General features: G+C 46.5%; 1 protein-coding gene across 3 annotated transcripts in view; it reads left to right on the forward strand.

Annotated features, from left to right (window-relative positions):
• LOC124594739 (esterase FE4-like) overlaps positions 1–22315 on the forward strand; it is an 89296-nt gene that overhangs the window by 25788 nt on the left and 41193 nt on the right. For all 3 annotated transcript variants that reach the window (XM_047133115.1, XM_047133116.1, XM_047133117.1), the window contains exons 5-6: positions 15856–16055; positions 19510–19675. In XM_047133115.1, the coding sequence (XP_046989071.1) occupies positions 15856–16055; positions 19510–19675 (366 nt within the window). The remainder of the gene's footprint in view (positions 1–15855; positions 16056–19509; positions 19676–22315) is intronic.

The raw sequence follows: 22315 nt of genomic DNA on the forward strand, positions 1-22315 counted from the left end.
GATATATTGTATTTGCGTAACACTAGTAGACATTAGAAGACATTTCCCTGAGGAATGCCGTCTTTGCCTGTTCTAGAAAGTCTCTTACGTCTTCCTTGTGTTCTCTGTTTGTTTCCAGGGTAGCAGGATTCCGTAATCTCTTCTACTTCGTTGATGTTAAGTTTATCGGTACTATCATTTGTGGCATTCCTCGGTATATTCGACTTTCTTCGGATTTCTATCAGTCCATTGTGTGTCCTCATCAGACCGTTCATTTCATATATATGTCTTGCATTCTTTCTCGCTTTCACTGAGAATAGCTATGTAATCGCCGAATCGCATCTATGATGTCGCTTCACACTGAATTTTAATCCCATTCCTGAACCTTTTTCTATTCCCGTCTTTGCTTCTTGAATAGTCGAAAGACTACATTCTCGTCTTATATTCTTTCTAATACGAGTTCTTCGTTCTTGGTCTTCCGTCCTTAACTGTGGAATGAATACGATTCACTGGCGCGTCACACCCAGCTTGGGTGGAATTAAACTGGTCTGCAAAACTTGCATGTACACTGCCAAATAACGTAATTCGATAACAATGGGAACCGCTATACTATAGAACAGTATATTATAGTACACCACAGTGCAGTACAGTACACAAGGTAACTGAAAGATATGCAATGAGACGAACAGAAATGACACTTTTATTCAAAGTCAGTAACTATGTTGAATTCTACATCTACATCTACATTTATACTCCGCAAGCCACCCAAAGGCGTGTGGCGGAGGGCACTTTACGTGCCACTGTCATTACCTCCCTTTCCTGTTCCAGTCGCGTATGGTTCGCGGGAAGAACGACTGTCGGAAAGCCTCCGTGCGCGCTCGAATCTCTCTAATTTTACATTCGTGATCTCCTCGGGAGGTATAAGTAGGGGGGAGCAATACATTCGATACTTCATCCAGAAACGCACCCTCTCGAAACCTGGACAGCAAGCTACACCGCGATGGACAGTGCCTCTCTTGCACAGTCTGCCACTTGAGTTTGTTAAACATCTCCGAAACGCTACCACGGTTACCAAATAACCCTGTGACAAAACGCGTCGCTCTTCTTTGGATCTTCTCTATCTCCTCCGTCAACCCGATCTGGTACGGATCCGACTCTGATGAGCAATACTCAAGTATAGGTCGAACGAGTGTTTTGTAAGCCACCTCCTTTGTTGATGGACTACATTTTCTAAGGACTCTCCCAATGAATCTCAACCTGGTACCCGCCTTACCAACAATTAATTTTATATGATCATTCCACTTCAAATCGTTCCGCACGCATACTCCCAGATATTTTACAGAAGTAACTGCTACCAGTGTTTGTTCCGCTATCATATAATCATACAGTAAAGGATCCTTCTTTCTATGTATTCGCAATACATTACATTTGTCTATGTTAAGGGTCAGTTGCCACTCCCTGCACCAAGTGCCTATCCGCTGCAGATCTTCCTGCATTTCGCTACAATTTTCTAATGCTGCAACTTCTCTGTATACTACAGCATCATCCGCGAAAAGCCGCATGGAACTTTCGACACTATCTACTAGGTCATTTATATATATTGTGAAAAGCAATGGTCCCATAACACTCCCCTGTGGCACGCCAGAGGTTACTTTAACGTCTGTAGACGTCTCTCCATTGATAACAACATGCTGTGTTCTGTTTGGTAAAAACTCTTCAATCCAGCCACACAGCTGGTCTGATATTCCGTAGGCTCTTACTTTGTTTACCAGGCGACAGTGCGGATCTGTATCGAACGCCTTCCGGAAGTCAAGAAAAATAGCATCTACCTGGGAGCCTGTATCTAATATTTTCTGGGTCTCATGAACAAATAAAGCGAGTTGGGTCTCACACGATCGCTGTTTCCGGAATCCATGTTGATTGCTACATAGTAGATTCTGGGTTTCCAAAAACGACATGATACTCGAGCAAAAAACATGTTCTAAAATTCTACAACAGATCGACGTCAGAGATATAGGTCTATAGTTTTGCGCATCTGCTCGACGACCCTTCTTGAAGACTGGGACTATCTGTGCTCTTTTCCAATCGTTTGGAACCCTCCGTTCCTCTAGAGACTTGCGGTACACGGCTGTTAGAAGGGGGGCAAGTTCTTTCGCGTACTCTGTGTAGAATCGAATTGGTATCCCGTCAGGTCCAGTGGACTTTCCTCTATTGAGTGATTCCAGTTGCTTTTCTATTCTTGGACACTTATTTCGATGTCAGCCATTTTTTCGTTTGCGCGAGGATTTAGAGAAGGAACACGTTATTAATGACTATCCCCTGGACACTGCAAAAGGTGGGACATGGTTCTTAATAGGGCGTGTGATCACCACAGGTGATGGTGCATGTTCTGAAACGTGCTCGCCACACGGTCAGTAAGTAGTGATAGGACGTTCCATTTCTCCAACGCGGTTGACAAATGCTGGATGAACGTTGGTTTTTGTGGACGTACTGCAGTGCGCCTCCCCAACGTGTTCCACACGGGGTAAAGGGCAGGCCAGTCCATTCGCCGAATACCCTCTCATTCGAAGACCTCCTCCGCCTGCTCTGTTAGATGCGGTTGCACGTTGGCATCCATAAAAATGAAGTCAGGGACGGCTGCAGTCCAGAACAGGCGAACATGGAGAAGGTGTACAGTGTAACAGCAACGTGCAAAGATTTGGAGGTCAGTACCTCCACTCAACATTGTGCTACCGCTCATCATAATACCTGGACTATCAAAACGATTGTGTTCGTCAATTTTCCTGGGTTCATTACGTGTTCCACTTCTCTCCTTAAGAGGGTGCTTCCAGAATCACACAACTCAGACTGAATCTGCTTCAGACTGAATCTGCTTCAGACTGAATCTGCTCCCATCCGAGAAGAGCACACCACCCCAATCTCTATGCTCTTGGCAGTACAGCGTCGCACCCAACAGAAACCAAAGTACGTACAGGTCGTTGGGCAAAGAGACCGCAGCCACGCATCCTCCTTACTCCTGTGGAACGTAAGATTGCTTGCCTTGCACTCCTGTTAAACGTACTTGCAATTGCACCCGATGCGCCGGCTGCTGTGGCCGAGCGGTTCTAGGCGCTTCAGTCTGGAACCGCACTGCTGTTACGGTCGCAGGGTCGAATCCTGCCTCGGGCATGGATGTGTGTGATGTCCTTAGGTTAGTTAGGTTTAAGCAGATCTAATTCTAGGGGACTGATGACCTCAGATGTTAAGTCCAATAGTGTTTGGAGGTATTTGAATCATTTTTTAGCACCCGCTGCTTGATGTGAGTCCCTTCTTGCTTGTTGTGTAATGCATTGGTCATATACACCTGGAGTTGACAGTGGCCCACCACCTCCTGTCTTTCGGGCAGCCGCTCGGGGTTAGCCGAGCGGTCAAAGGCGCTGCAGTCATGGACTATGCGGCTGGTCCCGGCGGAGGTTCGAGTCCTCCCTCGGGCATGGGGGTGTGTGTTTGTCCTTAGGATAATTTAGGTTAAGTAGTCTGTAAGCTTAGGGACTGATGACCTTAGCAGTTAAGTCCCATAAGATTTCACACACATCTGAACATTTTTTCTTTCGGGCAGCAGTGCCTGTAGTCTGGAGCGCTCTTCATGCATGCGAAACAACAACAGACTTCGTCCTTCTTGAAATTTCCCGATGATTCTTCCCCATGTAAAGGCATCAGATTTCGTCTCCGGGTCATGTTGCAATGAAGAACACCATCATAGTGCACTGTAACTGCTCGCTGATCACACGCACTGTCTTATCCTGCCTCGTATTGCGAGACCAGCCCTATTTTGCGCCATAGTCACGCTGACCTCATGCCACGTGACGTCCAGTTTTCTGTGCACGGCTGGGACACCACCGGCAACCGTGCTCCCGCACTGTCATTCATTTCCACCTAGTTGTTAATAAGTTGTGGAGCTTTACGTATCTCGTCTCCTTAAGTTTTGCAGAGCTGTGTGTTAATGAGCATGGCTACCGCTTCGGACAGCTGTACTGGAACGTTGGCTAGGAACGAGAATATTGCAAGCGAGCGATTAACACTCTGTCCACAGGGAGCTATCTGGGCATATCACACAAATGAACCAATACATTCTGTGTTGGCCCATATTCTGAAAACATAATACTTCAGCGATTGTGATATAGATCCGACAAATCCTTGGTAAGTTTACGGAGGTATATGACAGCAGATGTCTAAGCAAAAGTCACGCAGTTCCTGTAAATCACGGGCAGGTCACCCCAAAGTGTCGAGATATTTTCTAATGGATTCATATCAGCTCAACTTGCTGTCCAAAACATAAATGTAAGTTCACCCATAGTGCTCCTCAAACCACTGTAATACTGTTCTGGTTTCGTCAGATGACCATTTATCCTTCTGAAACATGCCAACGCCAGCAGGGAAAGCATAAAATGTAAAGGTAAGCAGATGGTTCGCAATAATGTTCAAAGACTCCAGAGCTGTGATGGTGCTTTCTATTACTATTTCAGGTCCCATGGGAGCCAGGTGAATGTTCCCCACAACCTAATAGTGTCCCCATCAGCTTACGTCCGTGGAGCACGTTTACAGTACCCATTAACATGGATGCTTGCATATCTGAATGTGACCATCGAGCTGATACGTGATTCATCCGACCATGTGACACGGTCCAATCTCGATAATCCCGTACCCACTGCAGCAATAATTACCGACGTCACTGGGTCAATTTGGTAACCCGTAGTATTGGTCTGCTGCGGTCCTGCATTTTAACAGTGTGCCCTCAACGGCGTGCTGCGAAACACTTGTGTCGGCACAAGCATTGTACGTTGTCGTCATGTCTGCCACAGACCGCCGCTTATCGTGTCTCACACTGTGAGCAGGTCTCCGACCTCGAAGTTCTGTGATGAAGCATGTTTGTCCAACACCTTGGCGCTTACTCCTTGTTTCATATAGATGCTCGTGACAGTAGCACGCATGCAGACTACCTTCTTCACCGTTTCCGAGATAGTCATTCCCAGACGATGGGCCATAACAATCTGCCCTTTGTCGAAACCGCTATTAAAATTGTAGAACCGCCTCAAGTCGCATATTTATTTACATGTTTCATTCGACAGCCGTGGGGATCTTCAGAAATATACTAACCAAGAGCCACGCGTTGAATGAACAGACGGGAAAAAATGCCACACAAAAAAATAATTAATATAGAATAATGATATTTCTGGAATACATTTTTCTAGGTAACATATTTAAGTGATTCAAATTACAAGATCATAGGTTAATGTAAGAGAGAGATAAGCCATTGCAAATGTGAAATTCTGGTACATTAATAACTAGTGTACCCTCTAGAATGTTGAATACAAGCATGGAAATTCGCACGCATTGTGTTATGTAAGTGCTGGATGTCAGTTTGTGGGATGGAGTTCCATGCCCTGTCCCTTGTGAGTGCTGCCTTGCGGCGTCGCGGTCGTGTGACGCGGCTGGGAAAGCACATCAGGGGAACCGAGACGAATGGGGCATCATTCTAGGGCGAGACAGACCGAAAATCGGGAAATCCACTGACATAACCTACTTTAGTCAATGGAGGGACAGTTAATGCTGTTTGTAGCTGTTGCTAGAGTTGTCGTCTGATGGTGACTAAAATGTACTCGATTAGAGACAGATCTGGTGATAGAATAGGCCAAAGCAACATTTCAACACATTGTAGAGCATGTTGGGTTACAACAGCGATATGTGGACGAGCGTTATCCGGTTGGAAAACACCCTGTGGAATGCAGTTCGTGAATGACAGCACAAGAGATCGAATCACCAGATTGATGTACAGATTTGTAGTCAGGGTGTGTGCGATAACAACGACCGTGCTCCTGCTGTTATACAAAATCGCACCCCACACCATAACTACAGGTGTAGTTGCAATGTGTCTAGCACGTAGCCAGGTTGTTTTCAGGCCTCAGCTGGCCTCCTCGTAACCAACACACATCCATCACTGGCACGGAGAGAGAACCAGCTTTCGACAGAAAACACGACAAATCTCCACCGTGCCTTCCAATGAGCTGTCGCTTGATACCACTGAAGTCGCAAATCGCGGTGGTTTAGGGTCAGTGGCATGCACGCTAAAGGGTGTCCGGCTAGGAGCTGTTCTTGAAGCAACCGATTTGTAACAGTTCAGTTCGTTGCGTCACTGTGGTGCCAACTGCTGCTCAAATTGCTGCTGCAGATGCAGTACAATGTACCACAGCCATACGCCGAACACAGTGGTCTTCCCTCTCGGTAGTGCCAAGTGGCCGTCTGGACCGTGCGCTACCGTGACACACGCCCCTAGCAATAGTGTACAGTGGCTACATTCCTACCGAGTCTTTCTGCGATATCGCGGAAGGAACATCCATCTTTCCGTAGCCTTTTTACGCGACCTCGTTCAAATTCAATAAGGCGTTGATAATGGCGTCTTTGTCGACTTACAGGGATCCCTGACTAACATCAGCTCACGACGTCCAATCTCAAACGTAACTAACGTTCAGGACCGCTACACCGGGTACGTAAATCAAACTTGATTTGCATTCTCATAGTCCGCAGCTCGTGGTCGTGCGGTAGGGTTGTCGCTTCCCACGCCCGGGTTCCCGGGTTCGATTCCCGGCGGGGTCAGGGATTTTCTCTGCCTCGTGATGACTGGGTGTTGTGTGCTGTCCTTAGGTTAGTTGGGTTTAAGTAGTTCTAAGTTCTAGGGGACTGATGACCGTAGATGTTAAGTCCCATAGTGCTCAGAGCCATTTGAACCATTTTTTTTTTTTTTTTTTTTTTTTTTTTTTTTTTTTTTTTTTTTTTTTTTTTTTTGCATCCTCATAGTGGTGCTACTTGCGCCACTCTTAGGCGACTGGCGCGAAATTTTAATAGACATTATCTTTCAGATGTAGAAACACGCCTACCAGATTTCGTTTATGTCGCACAACTCCTTCTTGCCGCTCCGTGAGTGTTTATTTGGCTGCGTCACGGGACCGCGACGCCGCAAGGCAGCACTCACAAGGGAAAATTCCCATCGCACCTCCCTCAGGTTTAGTGGTAAAACGGACCAGTAGGTAGCCCGTCAAAAACCACACACAGGTCAAGCAGGAAAACAGGAAGAAGCTCCACTGAACTGTGAATGAAAATAAAAACCGTGAACGGTTCAAGCTCCACACGTGCAATATTGAGGTGTACTGAATATCAGTGGCGTCGTGTTAAAAAGCCGGCACGGTAGCGCAGCGTGTTCAATCACAGGGTAAACTACACTCTGTAATAAAAAAAAAACGGAGTGAACGAATCAACGAAGACACTGAACGGGTGTCATCGGACGTCTGCCCCGATCAAATTCAACGAACAATATAGAACAAAAATGAGATCAACAAAAAAAAAGAGTGGTCGTGCTATTGGACTGTAAACCGCCCGAGCCGTGTTCAAGACTCTTCACACCATTTCTTTTTGTTTCATCTTTTTTCACAACATTATGAACTGTCTGTCCTGTCATTGAAATGTTTTTATTCTGGCAGTTGCCGTACCATACATTCGTTGTAGAATATGAATCGTGTGGTAAGACTACGTTACCGTCGCCAGTTAATGTGATGAATGGTGAGAGTAGATGCGATGCCATATAGACGTCCCACAGAAAGGAAAACAACAAATAAACGGGTGTGAAGTATGTTACAACGAAGGAATTCAAGAGTCAAAACTTCCAAAACGGGAAGCAACTTCAAAAACGTTAGAAACATATATATGTTTTGACAGAGCACAGAGAAACTGTGTGCTTGTGAAACTGTTGTGCTCATTTGTTGCAGCTTATGTGACAAACTGTTTGTCTTCATCATTTCCTTGGGAGTGATCACATTCATACGAACACCTAAATGGGTCGAGGAGGCATATCTCACTCACCAGTTGTGTAAATGAAGTGCGTCGATAAGATTGTTATGAACAAACGTTTGCGGTTCTTATTGGAAAGCCACTTCCTTTCCGCTGCTAATAGAGTAGTTCTGCAGCACAACTGTCATTATAGGTCCTTAGCTTACATCTTGCTTTTGCAAACAGACTTTACACCACGACAAAGACGTAAATTTGAATGCAGCGACCAGCGGAAAAAAAAAGGTTGACACTATGGAGGATCGAACACAAGTCTCCCGCTTGACAGTCCAACACCATGACTAGTTATCCACGACGCAGTTTTCCGTCAGTCTGCTTTATATTGCGCTTCTTGGACCGTTTACTGTTTCTATTTTGCTTTTTTTTCACAGTTCAGTACACCTTCCTGTTTTCATGCTTGACCTGTGTTCAGTTTTTGACGGGCTCTCCTCTGGGTCCCCTACCATTAAATCTGAAGGGGAGGGGAGCGATGAGGGGGGGCGGCCTTGTCAGTCTCGCGATGAGTGGATGAGCAGTGGTCGTCGTGTCTTGGATCATCAGTGTATTTGGAAAAGGGATTCAGATGGGTTCGAGAAGTAGCTTAGGTTATCGTCCTCTGGGGAGATGTTTTCATTTGTCGAACAGCACAAATTTTCACTTGTCGCCACTGAGTTTCCTCAATACCGTCATGCGGCTGACGTCGGTATTCCTCTTTCATCACTTATTTATACGGCTGCAGAACCATGACTGTGTGGTCTCTGTTCTTTTGGACATGTGTGAAAGAACAGACGTAAATGTAAATAATAATTAATATGTCACTACCACAAGCTACTCTAATGTGTTCTGTCGGTGGTAGTCAGTACACGTAAAGAAGTTGCCTGAGTTCCGATAATGGAACTGTACAAATGCACTTGGCGCTGAACATCACTTTAGGAACCACGAAGTGTCAATATTGAGACTGTTGAAGCTGCGGACGTGCTGCGGTGCACTGGGTCTGTGTTCAGAGGAGCACAGTGCCCATCTACCCACTGTCATAACTTGTGCTATTGGAAGCATAGTTCCTCAAAAAGGCTGAGAAAAAAGTGCTGCCAATACTCTAATAACTGAAACATGGATTCACCTCTCACCTGTCAAACAAAAACTACCATTGTCCCTCATTTGTGGAAGAACACTTCAAAAGCTATGAAACCTTCCAGACTAAGTGATTTCTCTGTAAAACAGCAATCTCATCAAGTAGGAAAGGCTGGTTCATTTTCAAATCTTTAAAAACAAAGTCTGGGGAAACAACATTGGCGCTATGTTACTCGAACAACTACTCTCACTGCTCAAAAACATCTCCTTGCTTTCTGTAATGTCTCAATAATAATTTCTGAATGTGGAAAATCACATAATTTTGGGGAAACCAATTGTACTATATAAGGGCCAATACTATGGAGAATCCTGGCGCATTTATTATGATCAAATCAATTCCTTTGAGTTACGACATACTGTCGAAAAGAATCTGCGAAAGTGCCTTGGTATGGATGTGTCATATCTTTCACAAATACGTCCAGTATTAGTCTGAAAATAAGTAAAGTTCTTAAAAATATAATTAGAATTATTTAATTTTTTTTGCCAGAAGCTACAGCAAATTTGCAGTTATGTGTAAATTGTGGCAGTGCTAAGTTTATAATAAGGTTCACATACTACGTAAACTATGACTGTGTTTAAATTAGGCTGACTTGTGGCGGCGACGGTGTATTGGGAGGATGGGAGTGGCCGCTAGCCATCATTCCAAAACAAGGGAGCACCTAGTCGAAAACGTTGAACACCACAGGGTAACGCGTAGCCACAGTATGTCCCAGGACCATTTAGAGGCTGCCGCAATTCAGTGTACGTTATCTGAAACACATGGAAACGGAAGTAAAAACATTGCAGATAGACGTCTCGCTTCGCGATGTGTTAACTGAACGATGAGAACGCAGAAGGTTTTGCCTGACCTTTCCTTGGAACAAGTCGACCTACTATTGTTGCAGATACCATTTCTTGTGTAACTTTTTGTGACATTTATTATTTCACTATTGCTGCATTTGTAGCCACTCTCAGCATCTGTTGCAGATGGAGGAGTTGCAAGAGCTCAGAGTCTCTTTCGATTTGTAAGGAATATGAGTTATTACCACATCATTGTCGCCTTATTTATAAAATTAAAAACTGGTTAATGTAGCCGATCGAGAAGCTAATAATCCAGATTGTGCTAAATTGTTATTGGCTGAGGAAAATACTGTCCAAAGCCAGAGGTTTCAACGACATAACATTTTAAAGTGTGTAGAACATCACACTTGCAATACCGCGCTACTGTGAGCAGCATTCAGAAACAACCTTTGTGGCATAACGGCATCACCGTGACCCATATGTGTGTTGAGGGTCTGACTCTTCGCTAAATGTTAACTCTAACTTTATTCTCCTCCGCGTTGCTGACAGGAGTAGCTATATTGGTAGAAGTCGAATGGGCCTGTCGGTAGTGACAGATTCCTCGGTGCAGCTAATCTGGTCAAATTCGGGAAGACGACGGTTCAAACCCGCGTCCGACCATACTGATTTAGGTTTTATGTGATTTCCCTAAATCGCTTAAGGCAAATGCCGGGATGTTCCTTTGAAAGGACACGGCCGACTTTCTTCGCCTTCCCTAAGCCGATGGGATCGATGACCTTGCTGTTTGGTCCCCTCCCCCAAATCGACCAACCAACCTAACCTGGTCAAACTTAGGAAGCAAGTGTCGCCCGTAATCAAAGGAAACATAAATGTTATTTCTAACTGACTTTCAAATAGTTTAAATTTTTTAATATGTTGAATGCAGATACTCTCTGCACTTGAAAGCTAGGGTTTGTAGCGACTGGAAGCTGTTGAATATCCGTCCGAAGTCATACACCGCGTTCTGTTTTCTATCAAAACAGTTACCCCTTCAGCCACTGCACCACTGCACAGTGGGTCACCTTACAGTAAGCAATTAATATGCTGTCCAACAGGTGTCACACACCTGATGTACATGTGCTAGATAGGTGGTTCATTGTGGCCATGTTGTATTGCTTCCATGCATCCAGCATCTCTGACAGGTTGTTCTGTTTCTTCTGGGAATCAGAAATGGTGTAATACTGGGTTCCGGCCCTCCACAATATTTTCGCTACTACAGCATAAAACTGCTGCAATATGAATAGCTACACTGAAGCGTGTAAGTTGTACTACTGTTCGATGAAATCCTTGCAGATCTGAAACAGTTGAAAGCTCTGGAATGAATAATAGGGGTTAACAGCTTTTTACGATTAAATCTGTTATATACAAAGAGCAGAGGGTATGTATCTATACCCGTGATCTCCTCCCACACCCCTGGATCAATTTCCCCCAAACCTGGCGCAGAAACAGCACGCATCATAGAACCAGCACTATGTGGTTTATAACCTCCTAGCTCCAATAGGAGAGGACATATAGGCAAAAACGTGTTTTTTCCAGCCCTTAGTCTATAGGCTGCTTTGAAGACAGACAAGTTGTGTAGAAACAGTACTGCTCCGCCAAATCAACCTGCTTTTCATGCAGCCCACATGTCAGAGACAAGAAACAGTCTCCTGGGCTCCAACATATAGGCTACCCTGCATGACACGCATGATATTTTCGAGTAATATCGGTCTACTTTATCGATCAGCTGTACATGGTGGCCTGTAGTACAGGGGGAAATAAATGATTTTCAAGCCCCTTATATGTAGCCTACCCACTTGACAGGCATGTTGAGGGAATATTGAAAGTATAGGAAGGATTAAACTGCAAAAAGGTGGGAATTTAAGGAGATGGGACGTGGATAAACTGAAAGAACCAGAGGTTGTACAGAGTTTCAGGGGAGCATAAGGGAATAATTGACAGGAATGGGGGAAAGAAATACAGTAGAAGAAGAATTGGTAGCTTTGAGGAATGAAATAGGGAAGGCAGCAGAGGATCAAGAAGGTAAAAAGACGAGAGCTAGTAGAAATTCTTGGGTAAAGAAGAGATACTGAATTTAATTGATGAAAGAAGAAAATATAAAAAAGCAGTAAGTGAAGCAGGAAAAAAGGAATACAAAATGAGGTCGACAGGAAGTGAAAAATAGCTAAGCAGGGATGGCTAGAGGACAAATGTAAGGATGTAGAGGCTTATCTCACTAGGGGTAAGATAGATACTGCCTACAGGAAAATTAAAGACACCTTTGGAGAAAAGAGAACCACTTGTATGAATATCAAGAGCTCACATGGAAACCTAGTTCTAAGCAAAGAGGGGAAAGCAGAAAGGTGGAAGGAGTACATAGAGGGTCTATACAAGGGCGATGTAATTGAGGACAATATTATGGAAATGGAAGAGGAGGTAGATGAAGATGAATTTGGAGATATGATACTGCGTGAAGAGTTTGACAGAGCACTGAAAGACCTGAGTCGAAACAAGGCCCCGGGATTAGACAACATTCCATTAGAACTACGGACAGCCTTGGAAGAGCCAATCCTGACAAAACTCTACCATCTGGTGAGCAAGATGTATGAAACAGGCGAAATTCCCTCAGATTTCAAGAAGCATCTAATAATTCCAATCCCAAAGAAAGCAGGTGTTGACAGATGTGAAAATTACCGAACTATCAGTTTAATAAGTCACAGCTGCAAAATACTAACGCGAATTCTTTACAGACGAATGGAAAAACTGGTAGAAGCCGACCTCGGAGAAGATCATTTAGGATTCTGTAGAAATATTAGAACACGTGATTCAATACTGACCCTACGACTTATCTTAGAAGAAAGATTAAGGAAAGGCAAACCTACGTTTGTAGCATTTGTAGACTTAAAGAAAAAGCTTTTGACAATGTGGACTGGAATATTCACTTTCAAATTCTGAAGGTGGCAGGGGTAAAATACAGGGAGCGAAAGGCTATTTACAATTTGTACGGAAAGCAGATGGCAGTTATAAGAGTCGAGGGGCATGAAAGGGAAGCAGTGGTTGGGAAGGGAGTGAGACAGGGTTGTAGCCTCTCCCCGATGCTATTCAATCTGTATATTGAGCAAGCACTAAAGGAAACAAAAGAAAAGTTCGGAGTAGGTATTAAAATCTATGGAGAAGAAATAACAACTTTGAGGTTCGCCGATGACATTGTAATTCCATCAGAGACAGTAAAGGACGTGGAAGAGCAGTTGAACGGAATGGACAGTGTCTTGAAAGGAGGGTATAAGATGGACATCAACAAAAGCAAAGTGAGGATAATGGAATGTAGTCGAATTAAGTCGGGTGATGCTGAGGGAATTAGATTAGGAAATAAGACACTTAAAGTAGTAAAGGAGTTTTGCTATTTGGGGAGAAAAGTAACTGATGATGGTCGAAGTAGATAGGATATAATATGTATACTGGCAATGGCAAGGAAAGCGTTTCTGAAGAAGAGAAATTTGTTAACATCGAGTATAGATTTAAGTGTCAGGAAGTCGTTTCTGAAAGTATTTGTATGGAGTGTACCATGTATGGAAGTGAAACATGGACGATAAATACACTCCTGGAAATGGAAAAAAGAACACATTGACACCGGTGTGTCAGACCCACCATACTTGCTCCGGACACTGCGAGAGGGCTGTACAAGCAATGATCACACGCACGGCACAGCGGACACACCAGGAACCGCGGTGTTGGCCGTCGAACGGCGCTAGCTGCGCAGCATTTGTGCACCGCCGCCGTCAGTGTCACCCAGTTTGCCGTGGCATACGGAGCTCCATCGCAGTCTTTAACACTGGTAGCATGCCGCGACAGCGTGGACGTGAACCGTATGTGCAGTTGACGGACTTTGAGCGAGGGCGTGTAGTGGGCATGCGGGAGGCCGGGTGGACGTACCACCGAATTGCTCAACACGTGGGGCGTGAGGTCTCCACAGTACATCGATGTTGTCGCCAGTGGTCGGCGGAAGGTGCACGTGCCCGTCGACCTGGGACCGGACCGCAGCGACGCACGGATGCACGCCAAGACCGTAGGATCCTACGCAGTGCCTTAGGGGACCGCACCGCCACTTCCCAGCAAATTAGGGACACTGTTGCTCCTGGGGTATCGGCGAGGACCATTCGCAACCGTCTCCATGAAGCTGGGCTACGGTCCCGCACACCGTTAGGCCGTCTTCCGCTCACGCCCCAACATCGTGCAGCCCGCCTCCAGTGGTGTCGCGACAGGCGTGAATGGAGGGACGAATGGAGACGTGTCGTCTTCAGCGATGAGAGTCGCTTCTGCCTTGGTGCCAATGATGGTCGTATGCGTGTTTGGCGCCGTGCAGGTGAGCGTCACAATCAGGACTGCATACGACCGAGGCACACAGGGCCAACACCCGGCATCATGGTGTGGGGAGCGATCTCCTACACTGGCCGTACACCACTGGTAATCGTCGAGGGGACACTGAATAGTGCACGGTACATCCAAACCGTCATCGAACCCATCGTTCTACCATTCCTAGACCGGCAAGGGAGCTTGCTGTTCCAAAAGGACAATGCACGTCCGCATGTATCCCGTGTCACCCAACGTGCTCTAGAAGGTGTAAGTCAACTACCTTGGCCAGCAAGATCTCCGGATCTGTCCCCCATTGAGCATGTTTGGGACTGGATGAAGCGTCGTCTCACGCGGTCTGCACGTCCAGCACGCACGCTGGTCCAACTGAGGCGCCAGGTGGAAATGGCATGGCAAGCCGTTCCACAGGACTACATCCAGCATCTCTACGATCGTCTCCATGGGAGAATAGCAGCCTGCATTGCTGCGAAAGGTGGATATACACTGTACTAGTGCCGACATTGTGCAAGCTCTGTTGCCTGTGTCTATGTGCCTGTGGTTCTGTCAGTGTGATCATGTGATGTATCTGACCCCAGGAATGTGTCAATAAAGTTTCCCCTTCCTGGGACAATGAATTCACGGTGTTTTTATTTCAATTTCCAGGAGTGTAGTTTAGACAAGAAGAGAATAGAAGCCTTCGAAATGTGGTGCTACAGAAGAATGCTGAAGATTAGATGGGTAGATCACATAAGTAATGAGGAGGTATTGAATAGAATTGGGGAGAAGAGGAGTTTGTGGCGCAACTTGACTAGAAGAAGGGATCGTTTGGTAGAGCATGTTCTGAGGCATCAAGGGATCACCAATTTGGTACTGGAGGGTAAAACTCGTAGAGGGAGACCAAGAGATGAATACACTAAGCAGATTCAGAAGGATGTAGGCTGCAGTAGGTACTGGGAGATGAAGAAGCTTGTACAGGATAGAGTAGCATGGAGAGCTGCATCAAACCAGTCTCAGGACGGAAGACCACAACAACAACAACATGTGTACCAATGACCATGGGTAAGGGCAGGTTGAGATGGAAATGGAAACGGTGGATAATGCAAGGAGGAGGAGAGGGAGACGCATGAGGGAGGTGGAAGGTGTACAGGGGTGGTGGGCAAGTGGGAAAAGAAGAGCGGGAGTTGGAAATGGAAAGAGTGAGGGGGAGGGGAATATGGTCAGAGGGAGGGGTTGAAGGAAATAGACAAAGAGAGGGAGAGGAGGAGATGAAGAAACAGAGAGCGGTTGGAGGATGAGTTAGACAGACATGGGGAGGAAGAGATGGACGTAGGGAGAGAGAGAGAGAGAGAGAGAGAGAGAGAGAGGAGGAGGTGTGTTCAGTATATGTCTCGAATGCATACATGGAAGAAGCCAAGAGGCAAAGGATAGTTAGAAAAAGGTGCTGCACTTTCATTGCAATGGCCACATGTCTTTTTTTCGGTTAGCCAGAAGAAATTTGTGAATTTTAGTGAATAATGGCTGTCGGCATTGCATCTAGTGATACATAAATGTCTTCTAATGATGATTTTTGATTCCACTCTCTTTTTTGATTGTAGTCAAGCGTGTTTCACAACCTTTGAACGTCTTAACCTCGTCCTCTCTTTGTTCCCTTGGTTTCTTTAATTTTGATTGCTGCCGTTCTTCCTAGCCTGACTTCCTATGTCTCCTTGAGACGTCAAGTTGCCTGTCACGATGCCGCAGGGCTGTTCCGGCGAGTGATCGCGCAGAGCGGCGTGGCAGTGGGCGACGGCGCGATCAGCGCGCGGGTGCCGGAGCGCTCGTTCGCGCTGGCTGCCCACCTCGGCCTCACGACAACAGACTCCAGCCAGCTGCTCGATTTCCTGGCGCGCCAGCCCGCCACGGCGCTCGTCGAGAACACTCTTGAAGGTCGCACCGAGGAGGTACGTCATGTGTCCGCCACGTTCTGGCGTCTCGTCTACACAGCCTGTCACAGAATCAGGAATAACTATGGAAACCATAAGACAGTTGTCACAAAAGTTGGAAATTTTGTTACGAGAGAAGAGTTACAGAAAAAGCGTATCGTCTAAATCAGTGGCGCTGCTGTATTCTTGCGTCGTCTGTACATAGTTGGAGGACTACATCTTATGGAGTATTAAAGTATTTGTGATAGAAGATGAAGTATTACAACTGGGATAGCTGACTCACTTGAATAGTGTTGAAGTATCGAAGTTACGACCGATCCTACAATTTTTGTACTTATAGATATTTACTGGTACTGATGGTCACCATCGGAGTAGGACTCATTTGTGCACATCAATATTTGAAGGTTCTTCCTTCGAGTACTCGAAACATACCTGCAACGCCATTTACGTTTAAGACGCGGTGGGATCCCATCGTGTTTAACTTCAAACATGGCGCAAAGAAACCTATGGTAAACTGAATGAGATTTTCACTCTGCAGCGGAGTGTGCGCTGATATGAAACTTCCTGGCAGATTAAAACTGTGTGCCGGACCGAGACTCGAACTCGGGACCTTTGCCTTTGGCGGGCAAGTGTTCTGCCAACTGAGCTACCCAAGCACGACTCACGCCCCGTCCTCACAGCTTTACTTCTGCCAGTACCTCGTCTCCTACCATCCAAACTTTACAGAAGCTCTCCTGCGAACCTTGCAGAACTAGCACTCCTGAAAGAAAGGATATTGCGGAGACATGGCTTTGCCACAGCCTGGGGGATGTTTCCAGACTGAGATTTTCACTCTGCAGCGGAGTGTGCGCTGTTATGAAACTTCCTGGCAGATAAAACTGTGTGCCGGGCCGAGACTCGAACTCGGCGTGAACGGGGCGCGAGTCGTGCTTGGGTAGCCTGTTGGTAGAGCACTTGCCCGCGGAAGGCAAAGGTCCCATGTTCGAGTCTCGGTCCGGTACATTGTTTTAATCTGCCAGGAAGTTTCATATCAGCGCACACTCCACTGCAGAGTGAAAGTCTCAGTCTGGAAACATCCCCCAGGCTGTGGCAAAGCCATGTCTGCGCAATATCCTTTCTTTCAGGAGTGCTAGTTCTGCAAGGTTCGCAGGAGAGCTTCTGTAAAGTTTGGAACGTAGGAGACGAGGCACTGGCAGAAGTAAAGCTGTGAGGACGGGGCGTGAGTCGTGCTTGGGTAGCTCAGTTGGTACAGCACTTGCCCGCGAAAGGCAAAGGTCCCGAGTTCGAGTCTCGGTCCGGCACACAGTTTTAATCTGCCAGGAAGTTTCTATAGTGAACTGTTCGTCAGCTGCCACTGAAATGAATTTGTTTTGATGAAACGTGCCATGGTGTAAGGATTCAGATCAGGATCGACAAACAACAGCGCTCTAAGAGCCAGCAGACCCGGCTGATGCCCCTACTGTGTTCAGGTGGTCGTGGTAGGTTTCTGGGCGCGTTATCAGACGCCGTAATAAAAGAATGAGTTGTAATACATGTTTATTCAGTAATTTTACAATTCAGACGGCGTCTTCCGTTCTCTCCTAGGTCCTGGGTCGGACTCTCACGTCTGTCTGCTGCTGTGGTCCTGATTGGACCTACGAGACGACGTGGCAGTGCTCGGTCGCTCCCAAGGCTCCTCTCGCCTTCCCACACCGCGTGGAGTTGTCGGATGCCGTGTTGTCCGACACTATCGCAGTAGCAGGCTCTGAATTTTGCCGTGTTGGGTCATCGCGATGAGCCGCGCTATTGCCCATCAGGTGACTGCGTCGTCGTGATGTCGTGCTGTTCGCCGATCGTGACCCACCCTGCAGCAAGCGGGTGGTGGATCGGAGGCTGCGACATTAAAACGTCATGAAAGTCTCTTGGGTAGCTCACGGGCGCCAGTGTAGCGGATATGTGCTGTAGAGATGGAACAATCGTGCACAAACTGTTACCTAACAGTGGTTCAAATGGTTCAAATGGCTATGAGCGCTATGGGATTTAACAGCTGTGGTCATCAGTCCCCTAGAACTTGGAACTACTTAAACCTAACCAACCTAAGGACATCACACACATCCATGTCCGAGGCAGGATTCGAACCTGCGACCGTAGCGGTCACGCGGCTCCAGACTGAAGCGCCTAGAACCGCACGGCCACACCAGCCGGCCACCTAACAGTAATCAGACAATCTAGCGCTACGGGCTTGAACGCCATCGATGATTCTGATAGAGTCATTACTGGTCTGTCAGCTGGAGAATTTTTTTTTTTACGGATGGGGAAGGGGTTTTGCTATTAAACATCATTCATAATGACCGGACCCTCTTCCTTTAGTCCCAGCCGTTAACAGTCTCTCCTATTGCTACGTTTGTTTAACGATTTGTGTCGGTACATTAGCCCCCTTGACAAACCAACAGTGCATGAAGTTGCGAATCGAATCATGTGTCTTGCATAACGTTACGGAGGCGCACTGAGTCCCGCCTGATTGTTCTGTCTCTGTCTCACGCTACTTGCTGAATCGCTCGCAGTCACGCACTGCCCTGCTGTGCTCGCTGTTTCCGCCGGCCTCCTCTCCGAGCATACTGGCTTACGATACACGCCGTGCCTGTTGACACATCGGCACCGCTGCGGACGCAATGTTCGGACGGTAAACTGAACTGTTCTGCCGTAAAACAGCTCATTGATACGCTGCGACAAATAGTTCCTTATTAATGCGATTAGTTTAATTTCTTTTGTGTCGCGAATGAACACCATGTTATACAGTTTGAAAAGCGTGTAAGGGTGTTGCAGATGAGGCTGTGTTGAGAAATAATTGTGGAGAAAAAAAGGTGATACGTTGCGCTTTTTCCGAGTCGTTTATCATTGAAGTTAGCCCATCAGGTCGTTGCGAGCTCAAATTTAAGCACTTACATGTGGTAAAATGCGGTAATGTAAGGCATCTGTGGGTGGGTAAGTTACCACTTGTAGAAATGTTCATCATCAGTTAAAATGTGCCTCTTTCAGAAGTTTTAAATCTAAGCGAGGTGAGCAAAAGCTACGTGTGTTCGGTTTGAGGAAACCAAACGAAGAACACGTTTCACGACACCGTCTATGGCAGGCTGCTTTGATTTGCACACGTTACGACCTGATTGCCGAACTTCAGTGTTAAATAACTCCCCAAACGGCGGAACGTATCGAATTTTTTCCTTAACAATTATTTCTCAGCACAGCACCCTCTTACAAGTTTTCGAGACTGTTTTTGACCATTCTGTATAAGTTATGAGCTATTAGTTGTAGACGCCACGTCTAGTAGGTGGTGACGATAGGGAAAGAATTCTAAGCGTAGCTGTAGCACCATAATTCGGCTTATTGAAGTTTATAAATTAAATGTCGTAGATAATAGCGAAATTGTGGCGCTCGCTCTCACCCTTCGAGTAAAAGCAACTGTACGTTATACCGGCGTGTCGGGCGGTTGCAGGACAAGGCGCGTGGGCTGATGTTCCCCTTCGTGGGCACCGTGGAGCCGGCGGGAGAGGGCTCCTTCCTGACGCGCCACCCCGAGGACATCCTGCGCAGCGGCGACTTCCAGCAGCTGCCGCTCATCACGGGCGCCACCGCCTTCGAGGGCTCACTCTTTCTCCCAGGTCGGCAGAGCCGCCACTTTAGCTGTACCACCTGCTACTCTCTTTTTTTACGAAGTGCCTTTAAGTGAGTATTGATGAATAATACACGACTCAGAATACTTTGAGCGTCTGTAGAAATATCCTGATATACCATCTGAAAAATGTACTGTCTGAGAGAGCAACAGCCTTACTTTTCAATTTTAATTTTGTTTAACGTTCGTCTGTAGCATCACACGCGTTGCAAGCAGAGAGCTATCATTGAGTTTCTTTTGGCGGAAAACCAGAGCATCGCAGATATACACAGGCGCTTGCAAAATGTCTAGGCAGTCCTGGCACTGAACAAAAGCAGGGTGAGTCGTCGGGCTAGGCGTCTGTCATCATCGCAACAAGGTCGAGCAAGCTTGTCCGATCTCTCGCACACAGGGCGCACCCAGCTGTGACTCCTATTATGTTGGAAACTGCGGACACTCTCATCCGAGGTGATCGACGGATCACTGTCAAACACGTTGCTGCACATCTGTACGTCTCTGTTGTTAGTGTTGGCATACTCATCTACCAGTTGGGGTACTGAAAGGTGTATTTCCGCTGGATTCCTCGCCACCTAACAGAAGAGCACAAAGAGCAACGAAGGACCATCTGTGCGGAATTGTTTGGGCATTACGAGGCTGATCGTGACAATATTTTGGCGAACATCGTCACAGAACCAGAGGCAAAACAGCAATCCATGGAGTTGCGCCAAGCCACCTCTTCTCTGAAGAAAAAGTTCATAGCTGCACCCTCAGCCGGTAAAGTCGAGGTGAGGATCTTCTGGGACCCTGAAGGCATCGTGTTTGATGTTCTGCCTCATGGTGTAACGATCAACTCTGAAGTGTGTAATTCTACTCTCAGGAAATTGAAGAAACAACTTCAGTCTGTTCGTCACCACAAAAATTCAAACGAAATTCCTTCTCGATGACAATGCAAGGTCTCGCACGAGTCTGCGCACCCGAAGGTACTCACATAATTCTGTGGACTATTCTTCCTCATCACCCTACAGCCCGATTCTCGCACCTTCCGAGTTCCATCTGTTTGGCCCAATGAAGTGGTGCACACCGCAGGAAGCAGTACATGGACGGTGGGGAGGTTATTGAAGCAGCAACACGTTTGCTCCGACGTAAACGAGTAGAGCGGTACCATGCGGACATATATGCTCTCCCAGTAAGGTGGCGTAAGGCAGTCGCACTGAACGGAGATTACGTCGAAAAATACGGTTTTGTAGCCAAAAGAGTGGAGAATAATACGGTGTATTGTGATCCTGAATAAATCCAACCTACTGTCAGACTAAAGTGTTGCATTACTTATTGAACTCCCCGTGCATATTTCACTCGCTATTCCAAATAATCCCAGCCACTTTTTACGGGACTAAGTTGGCTAGTCGAACTGCTGAAACACTGATTCATCGAGAATTTTGAAATTAGCATCTTGATTCATGTTCAGAGTAAAGTGAATGAATGGGTCCATATCGTGGTACAAACAACACCCCCGAATAGGCACAGAACGACCTCCAGCCTGAGCTACACCTTCGAGACACTACGCGCTAAATGACTCGTCGGGCTGTCGATGTACGACGCCTCGCATCTTCTGGAAAGAAGCAAAACCACGCGTCGTCGGACTACTCAGTCAGCTACTGTCCAGTTTCTGTGTTGTTTGATCCACTGAAGATGCGCAGCTATATGTGCCTTCGTGAGCAATGGACTTTCGTGAGTCACCCGGCCCCAAACGTCCACTGCATGAAGTTTCCTCCACAGTGTTCGCTCGGAAACTGGGCGAGATGGACCTGCTTTCGTTGACAGTGGCAATTCTTGTCGCATATGAAATAGATTGTCACTGACAAGGAGGGACATCCGTCTTCAGCCCCCTGACGGTTTGTTACTATCTTTTTTACGTCCAATATTCTTACGCTGTGTTACATGACTACGATTGATGCGCCATTACTTGTAGAGGCGTTGGGACATTCTGCGTTGACACACCATCAAATCGAGCAATTTTAATAGTGGTGTAGTCATGGGCACGCCTGAACACAATATCTCCTTACTGCCACTATGTCACGTTTCCGTATCGACTCATCTAAATGCGCTGATCGTATGCGCAGTGTATCACAGTTCCGTTAAGACTATGGTTTTAAAAATTAAATGTCGTTTCTTATGTTCACAAAATCACTATATTTATTCAAAATAGTCTCCCCCTGAATCAAAGCAGAGCTGAAATCGTTTTAAAAGTGTTTTGAAACTGTAATTGCAGTCCTTTTTTGAAAAACTGCATTTAGTACTGCAGTACAGATGTCCTGGATATCCTTAAGTGCGCCGTAACGGGGTCCTCTCATTCCTAATGTCTATCTGGGGAACAACTAGATGTCGGCTGTGGCCAAATCTGGGAGGTGATCCAGGAGTGATCCGCTAGCGCACGATCTTCGCTTTGTGGACTGGCGCGTTGTCATGGTTGGGCCTGATGCAACGATGCTAGAGCTTTGACCTCCTGCACGGCTGTTGTTCACACTTCAAGGATCGTAACGCCGCAACTCGTCACGAGACATTATTGCATCATGGAATTTCACACAAGCAGTCCTAGAGGAACTGGGACACAATGTAATAACCAACTGGCACCCCTCCCCCCTCCCCCAAA

Source organism: Schistocerca americana, chromosome 2, assembly GCF_021461395.2.
Source record: "Schistocerca americana isolate TAMUIC-IGC-003095 chromosome 2, iqSchAmer2.1, whole genome shotgun sequence".
NCBI lineage: Eukaryota > Metazoa > Arthropoda > Insecta > Orthoptera > Acrididae > Schistocerca > Schistocerca americana.